The sequence below is a fragment of the Populus euphratica genome, unplaced genomic scaffold (assembly GCF_000495115.2).
Source record: "Populus euphratica unplaced genomic scaffold, PopEup_1.0 scaffold95.1, whole genome shotgun sequence".
NCBI lineage: Eukaryota > Viridiplantae > Streptophyta > Magnoliopsida > Malpighiales > Salicaceae > Populus > Populus euphratica.
The window spans coordinates 655341-664385 of NW_011499885.1; the positions used below are offsets into that span (position 1 = coordinate 655341).

General features: G+C 36.5%; 1 protein-coding gene across 1 annotated transcript; it reads left to right on the plus strand.

Annotated features, from left to right (window-relative positions):
* The first annotated feature begins 786 nt into the window (after positions 1-786).
* Positions 787-9008, plus strand: LOC105130152 (DNA polymerase I A, chloroplastic/mitochondrial-like). The gene is made up of 12 exons (XM_011032520.1): positions 787-1199; positions 1741-2341; positions 3265-3456; positions 3925-4601; positions 4964-5432; positions 6354-6449; positions 7041-7133; positions 7208-7402; positions 7593-7685; positions 7785-7997; positions 8095-8184; positions 8382-9008. The coding sequence occupies exons 1-12, from the start codon at positions 1063-1065 to the stop codon at positions 8541-8543; spliced, it is 3018 nt and encodes a 1005-aa protein (XP_011030822.1). The 5' UTR covers positions 787-1062; the 3' UTR covers positions 8544-9008.
* Positions 9009-9045: the final 37 nt, after the last annotated feature.

A 9045-nucleotide genomic window follows, 5' to 3' on the forward strand; every position in this document is an offset into this window, starting at 1 on the left:
GATATAATTCACTTACGATTGGGTCAACTTTCAAAATTATTTCATGCAAAACACAATCTACCTCCACTAATTGTAATTCTCTCTTCAAATACTAATTTTAGACTAATATCTCATTTTGTTGTCAATCTTATTAAACTTGCCTACTTTGGCTTAGTTTGTAAGCTCGGAACTTGATTATTAAGTTTAAAAAATAGATGGAAATTAATTTGATTTAATGTAGATAATTGATGAGTCCATTTAAAATTTAATATGGTTTAATTTTAATTTTTTTCAAATGATAACATTATAATATTTTTTTAAAATTATCTTAAAATAAAATTATTTTAAATTATTTTGAGTCAACTAATATTTCTATTTAATTTAACTCATGATTTATATTTTAAAAACAAACCAACTGATATTTCTGTTTAACTTAACTCATGACTTAAATTCTAAAAGCAAGTCATATAATATAGTAAAATATTATTTTTTATAGTAATATTAATTATTTTTGTAATTTTTTTTAAAAAATACATAAAAAAATTTAATTTTTTATATCAATACCTTAAAACAATTTAAAACAAATATAATTGGAATCTGATAACCTCGAACGAACTCTGATTTTTCCCAAAAGAATAAGAAATAAGATAAGTATCCACTGCATTGCTAGACCACCATATTCTCCATACACCCCCATTAAATGGCATATCTGCAAATAAAAAATTTCCAAGCCTTAATTCCAAAACAAAAAATAATAATAATATTGAAATATTATGATACACAAAGACAAATATTTGGCAGCCATAAAAAAATAAAACGGAGCTTTCTACCAAAAAAAAAAAAAAACGAACAACGCAAGGGTTTTAGACCTCCTGGCCTTCCCTCTTCCTCTTTGTCTCTCTGTGCTTATGGCCTCTGCCTCTGCTTCTTTCACAGTCCCACTTGCAATCCACCTCAGATAACACAAACCCCACCCAAGGCTCGATATATTTACATATATGCCACTATAACCCATGCTAGACGGTTCTTTTATACGGCAGAAGTAGAGCTGCTAAGCTGGGGAGGTTTGCTGAGGTTTTAGCTATGGGGGTCACCTGCACCACCACTCCTATTAGTCCCTTTAGGCCATTATGCCCTTCTTATTTCAACCTATCTCGCTCGTGTCCTTGCTTTGCCTCCAGAGCTGCTTCTTCAAGGCCTTTCTCCGTTGCTCTTCACAGGTTTCTTCTCCTTTGCTATTAATGTTAAGGCCTTAACCTGTTGATTTATTAGTTTTTCTACCTTATTTTTTAGTTTTGGAAATTATTTAATACCCAGTTTTATTTTTTATTTTTTATTTGTTTGGGTTTTGAGTGCAGTGCAGTGAAGAGTTATGTTAATGGGATTTTCTGTTTTGTAATGAACAATGTGATATTTTTAGGCTTCTCAGTTTAGTCGATACTCACATTTTTTTCGGTTCATGTTGCTCCCTCAATGGCTTGCTTGACTATGACGATATAAAGGTTCATTTTTTCTTCCGGGGTGTTCCAACAATTTTTGAGCAATCATTAGGGGTTTGTTGTTTTTAAAAAGAAATTGTTGTATTGATTTGGTTTATGTAGACCAGACTGATCAAATTGGTTAGTGAGATGAATTCCCTAGTGTTGCATTTGGAAGCAATTTGATTGGTCTTGACTAAAAAAGTTGGTCCATGTTTTTTTTACTCTTTCTTAATGGAATTTCGGTTCTGATGCTTTAATTTCTGTTCACTGTATTTGTTAGGTTTTTGGGGGAAATCCCATTGCGAGTAATTGATGGCATGCAAAGGAGAGGTGAAAAGAGGATGGTAGTTCCAAGAATTTATACCCCTCAAGGTTTTGAGGTCACTACGATCCCATGTGATGGTACTAGAGCCTTGTGGAAGCAAAAAAGTATTGAACTGTTCAAGCAGAAACGTGAATATGATTGTAGCCCTTATTCATTTAAATATGAAAAGATGGATATTAATGCAATCAGAATACAAGATAAACCAAAGAGTCAGAAACAATTAATTTCCAGGGATGTTGGTCAGCTGATTGATAACAAAAGGCCAAATGGTTTATCTTCGAATGACATTTTAAAAGAGGATGTGTTGAATAATGAATCATTCATGCAGAGAATGAAGAATAAGAAACAGTTCGAGTCTAAAGAACTTGGACACACAGGTACTGGTTCAACAGATAAAGCCCAGACCCATGGAAGACCTCATAAGCCTGGCATTCATGACAGGCTTACTAATATTTATGAGAGGGTTCTGGTTGTTGATAATGCTTCCATGGCAAGGGAGGTTGTTAGTAAGCTTACAAATCAGTATAGGCATCTTATCCATGCTTGCGATACTGAGGTATGCACTTAAATCGTAATAAATTCTGTTTATTATTTTCCTTTCAGATGCAATTGCTCATATAGTAGATAGGCATGCCAGTGTAGACTGTAGGAATGCCTTAAGCAGATGTAGGCATGGACATAAAAGCTAGGCATGCCAGTGTAGACTGTAGGAATGGACATAAAAACTTAAATATCTTTGATGATTCAATGGCAACAAACTAAGACCAAAGTTGCATGAGCTAATCAACTCAAGATACATAAATATGAAGCTGTTTCACAGTGCAAGATTTGTATTGTAAGAAGTAATGTTAGTTAAAGGTTAATCTTTGAAGTTGATCATGCAGTGATTATGGTTTAAATGGGACAATTTCTAGGTTTTGGAAGGCTGGAAATCGGATGAGTTTAAAAATGCTCAAATTTCTTGCAAACATTAAGAAATTAAACCAAATTCTAAGCCCAAACAGAATATTACTCAGGCTTCATATTGAAGTTCCATTCAGAAGCAAGATGTTTGAGTTGCATTAAAGCTAAAAAATCCAAGAGAGGTAAAAGTTTCTTAAGACTTCTGTAAAATTAACCTTCATTCTAAACACAAACACTGCAGAAACATGTTTAATAAAAACAGGATATCACCTAGCTATGCAGAGATAGGCATCGCATGCATATTTTGAATATCTATTTGGTTTACTTAAAGCTAAATTTTCTCTGTTTTTTAGCTTTCAGCTTTACATTTAAGGAATGGTCCTAGATGGCCCTGCTATGAATGTCGAACTTAATCTTACAATATTATGATATTTGAAATTTATCATTTGTGATTCTCGTGGATTCCTCATCACATTTTCTATGTCCATGAATTTTAAAGGATATGCATGTCTATCCATTTCTTGGAAATCCCACCTATGTAGATACTTCAAATATCTGATCATAGTATCTTTATAGGTAGCCAAGATTGATGTGAAAGAGGAAACACCCATTGACCATGGAGAGATAACATGCTTTAGTATTTATTCTGGACCGGAGGCAGATTTTGGAAATGGGAAATCTTGTATCTGGGTAGATGTTCTTGATGGTGGCGGCTGGGATCTTTTGCATGAATTTGCTCCATTTTTTGAATCCCCGGACATAAAAAAGGTAAATTTTGTCAGTTTTGATTTGTTGATGCTCTCTTCATCTGCAGCTTCTTTAAAATAGCACTATGATCATTTAGATGTTTGATGTAATATCAGCATTGTGAGGTTGCTGATGTGTATAAGCTTGATGTTGCATTTACTTTAGACCTTTGTATATATTTGGTTTCGGCAAAGACTTGGACTCTGACATTGTTTCCCTCCTTTGGAAATGGCTTGTGCTGTTAGCTAAGCTTAAAGTTAGATCTTATATGCTTTAATACTGGTATTTAGCAGTGAGAGGCATCAACTCCTTCCTTTTCCTTGTAAAGTAACCATCGGTGTCGACTACATTAAACAGTCCAGCCTTGTCTATCCTGTAGAGAATTCAACTGTTCATGCCTTGTCTTACATTTGCTTCAATGACTAGGCTGCATGCACAGTCCATGAATACAATTTGGACCAACGTTAAAGTTGCCTATCCTTTCTGCAGGTGTGGCACAACTACAGCTTTGATAACCACGTCATCGAGAACTACGGGTTTTCTGTTTCTGGTTTTCATGCTGATACAATGCACATGGCACGATTATGGGATTCATCAAGAAGAATAAATGGTGGATATTCTCTTGAAGCTCTTACAGGTGACCAAAAGGTCATGTGCGGGGCAGAACCATGCTATAAAGAGTTGATTGGTAAAGTATCAATGAAAAAAATCTTTGGCAAGCAAAAGGTGAAAAAAGATGGATCTGAAGGCAAATTGACCACCATTGCCCCTGTTGAAGAGCTACAAAGAGAAGCGCGAGAACCATGGATCTGTTATTCTGCTCTAGATGCAATAAGCACTTTGCAGCTTTATAAAAGCTTGGAAAGCCAACTATCTAAAATGCCATGGAATATGGATGGAAAGCCGGTTCTTAAAAAATCTATGTTTGAGTTCTACCTGGAATATTGGCAACCATTTGGGGAGATTCTAGTTAGAATGGAAAGTGAGGGCATGCTGGTTGATCGAGCATATCTTGCTGTGATGGAGAAGGTGGCCAAAGCAGAACAGGAGGTTGCTGCTAGTAGATTTCGCAATTGGGCCTCTAGGTATTGCCCTGATGCCAAGTACATGAATGTGGGAAGTGATACTCAACTGCGCCAACTACTTTTTGGTGGTATTTGTAACAGGTAAAGGTTAAATTCTTCTGGAGGTACTTACATTTAGTTGTTTGTCCTTCAACTAAAAATATCAAAATGTTTGTGTCATCAATTAGTCTTCTCAGTGACTATACTTTCCAAGTATAAATTTGAGTCCTGTCCTGGGAAGGGAACACATTCTCCTAAATGTTAATTTCCTAGCAATTTGAACAACAGTATTTGTACCATGGAATTCTTGAATTCTGTAAATTAAGTTCTCTTGCATTGAAAAGCTTCTGCCTACTGTTGAATTGCAGTGACATGGCACTCTAGTTAGTACTGAATCTGATCTAAGCCAAACTGGGGTGGATGGGAAAAAACACCTTATTTGTTTTAATTGCTTTCCGTTGCAGCAAGGATCCACTCGTTACTCTTCCCGAAGTTAAAACATTCAAAGTCCCAAATGTTGATAAAGTGATTGAAGAAGGAAAGAAGACTCCCACAAAATTTCGCGACATCAAGTTATGTAGCATTAGAGTTGATCTGCCTGTTGAGACGTATACAGCTTCTGGTTGGCCATCAGTCAGCGGAGATTCTTTGAAGAGCTTGGCCAGGAAGATTTCTTCAGAATATGTTGTCAATGATGCTGCTGGCTTGCAGTTAGATGATGTTGTCTTTGATGATTCTGAGACAATGACAGATGAAGATTTGGAATCAAAAGAGTTATCTGTTGTTGAGAATGAAGATGAATCTGGTCATGCAGGAAATCTGCGCAGGTTTCAAACGCCAGAAGAAGGGATTGAGGCTTGCCAGGCTATTTCTTCTTTATGTGAACTTTGCTCCATTGATTCTTTGATATCCAACTTCATCCTCCCCCTGCAGGTGATTTTTACTGCTATTTTTAGATGCCATTCCCTTTGATCCTTTTGTTTAACATGCCTGATTAGATGCATTTATAGTGCTGTGCTGTTGCGGTTGCCTCAAGTGTATTGGGGGCATTGAGGTGTTGTGGTTTGAGATATTTGTTCAATGGAAACATGGTTTGAGATTTTTGTAAAGCTGTAAAAAAAGAGGGGCTTTTTTTTTTTTTTTTGGGGGGGGGGCGGCTATGATTTTGTGATGCAGTGGACTGCACTGTAGTCATGGTAAACCTCATACTGAAATTGACAGTCGACAAGCACATTTATAGACTTGAGTTATTTCTTCTTATAAGGGGAATAAGATTCCTAATAGGGATTCCTATATCATAAACTTACACACAGTTTCCCCCTACTATTGAAATTTTCCAACAATCTGTAAAACATAATTGCCCCCTAACTCTACTAACTAGAAGACAACCTCTGCAGATACTGAAATCAGCTTCCCACATAATTAAAGTTTTTCCTAGAAGGACACATCTAGGTCAATCCAACCATTTAATCTTCAGAAAACTCAATCAAGCTCCTTTAAGGACACATCTAGCTTCCCACATAATTAAAGCTCAGACATTAATATTTCTTAAACATTCACCTAAAGTCAAAGTTAAATCCTTAGGGGCATCAGGTTGTCTGCCTAAACCACTCTGTGGTTCAAGCAAAATAATTGACAAATAAAAAACTGGAACTTTAAGATCCATTGCTAGTCTTCCCAGACCCCCCAATCCCAATAATGACAACAATGATGATGGTTGCTGTTTTCTTCTAATGATACTGTAACATTTTGATTTCAGTGCTTCGTTTAAGCTCGTTTCCTGTCCATGCTTTTTTGTTATACCTCCAAATCTTCATGGTAGTTCGTACTGATATCATTGTCTTTCTACCACAGAGCAATAACCTATCAGGCAAGAGTGGGCGTGTTCATTGTTCTCTGAATATCAACACAGAAACTGGGCGCTTATCAGCTAGGAGACCAAATTTGCAGGTTTTTTCACCTCTTTTTTTAACATCTTAGAATGAACTTCTGAATTAATGCAATCAATGTTCCATCAAAGATGCCTTTGTGCTTTAGATGAAATTCTTCTCATTCTTATGTGCTGAATGGAACATGACATATTGTCAGTCTATATTATGTTTGCTGCTTCTGTCGAATATGTGTGCTTTGTTTTTCTGCTTCAGCTAATCATAATTCATAACCACTATGAAATCTATTGTTGACATGAGCCCTTTAACTTTATATATATATATATATCATCCACTATTCCTATCTCGACAGCAAAAGCTCTGATTTTTATTTTTCATGGGTGTCAATTACCAAGGCATTTTGTAGGATGGTTGGGAGTGTTGTTAGGATACACAATGGTTGAGTTTTCATGGTCGTTTATCAGTTAATTTTACAAAATTTTAAGATGAAAAGAAACTTGAATGTATCTTTCTTTCTATATGCAGTATAGATTAAAGAGTGTATCAGTTGATAGTACAAAATTTTAAGACAAGAAAAGAAGCTTGGATTTTACTTTGTTTCTGGACGCAATAGAGATTAAAGAGTGCTGACATCTTCTCTTCCATAAATCAGAATCAGCCTGCTTTAGAGAAAGATCGGTACAAGATCCGTCAGGCATTTATAGCTGCACCTGGAAATTCACTTATTGTTGCTGATTATGGGCAAGTAAGCATTTGAGTTATATACATAAATAAATCACTATATGTGAAGGTTGATTGAAATATGTTTTCATATCGCAGCTGGAACTTAGGGTTCTTGCACATCTTGCCAACTGTAAGAGCATGTTGGATGCTTTCAAAGCTGGTGGAGATTTCCATTCAAGGACAGCTGTGAACATGTATCCGCATATTCGTGAAGCCATTGAGAAAAAGCATGTGCTTCTTGAATGGTATCCTCAACCTGGTGAAGATAAACCCCCAGTTCCACTGTTGAAGGTGAATTGTGAATTATTCTTTGAACCTGCTTGTGTATGTGTTTCTCAAGTGAACCAATGGGATCTTTTTTGTGATTTTTTTTGCATGTGTTCTGCTTTAAAGGATTTTTGTGCGCATTGTGTTATGTTTAAGAAGTAGAATCATAGAATTTGGCTTACCTAATTTTACTGAATGGGAACTTATATTTCAGGATGCCTTTGCTTCTGAAAGAAGAAAAGCTAAAATGCTTAACTTTTCAATTGCATATGGAAAGACTCCAGTGGGGCTTTCCAGGGATTGGAAGGTAACTTTACCCAATAAACCTAATATAATAAGTGATCTGTCCTGATTTGCTTTGAGTCGTGTTGATCCACAGCATGGTCTTTACCATCTATTTTTCCAGGTTTCTGTGGCAGAAGCAAAGGAAACTGTTAATCTCTGGTATAAAGAAAGAAAAGAAGTGCTTAAATGGCAACAAGCTCGTAAGAAAGAAGCCAGAGAAGATGGACGTGTTCACACATTGCTGGGACGGGCTCGTGTCTTTCCTTCATTGACTGATGCTAGCTCTTCTCTAAGAGGTCATGTTGAGCGGGCTGCTATCAATACCCCAGTGCAGGTTCTTTCATTCTTTCTTATGCGCTTAAGTTTGCCCAATTCTACTCTCTCTCTCTCTCTCTCTCTCTCTCTCTCTCTCATTTGGCTGACTGCTACAGGGTAGTGCTGCTGATGTTGCTATGTGTGCAATGTTAGAAATATCAAAGAACAATCGTCTGAAGGAACTTGGATGGAAGCTGCTTTTACAGGTACATATTATTTTTGTTGTTAACATTTGATGTTCGTTTCCTCTGATGTTTTGGCATATGACTGCAAGTTGCATCCACTTATATCTTAATTTCTACCTTTGATTTGAACCAAGTTGTCTCAATTTTAGTGTTTAATTACCTTCTTCCAAGGATTTTTCATGCCATTACATAACAGCATGCCATTATAAAAAACACAGGTTCATGATGAAGTGATTTTGGAAGGACCAACCGAGTCAGCTGAGGTTGCCAAGGCCATAGTTGTCGATTGCATGTCCAAGCCCTTTGGTGGCAAGAATTTTCTTAAGGTGGACCTAGCTGTTGATGCAAAGTGTGCTCAAAACTGGTATTCCGCCAAGTAGGTATATGGTGCCATTGCGACAATCGGATCTCATTGGGGTTGTGAAATGTTATTTTGAGGTTTCTCCTACCTTGAGAATGGAGTTCGATATTCCAGCAGAGTTCACATTTTCGATGTCAAGGCAGATTCCATTCTTGAAACTATTTTGCTTCATGAGCCGTTCTCAATACAAGCTAGTCAGCTACCATGAAGTCAAATTGCTGCATTTCATGATGTGTTTGCACTGTTTCGGCCATGAATAGGCGAGGCTGTTTTTCTGTCCTGCTTCGTTGGCATCTTCAAATCTCATATGCATGGTGAGGATGGACATGCATGAAGTCCTATATATATAGATGCTATTTTAAGCAACCTGTAAAATCTCTAGTGAGTGGTGAGTTTAGGAGTTAGTGTTAGTGCAATTGCATCAAGCATGTAAAAGATTGACCCGGATGTTATGAAAAATAGTTATGGTAATATTGCAGCTGTTTATCTGTTCAATAACCACACACGCGTGAGTGAAGCTG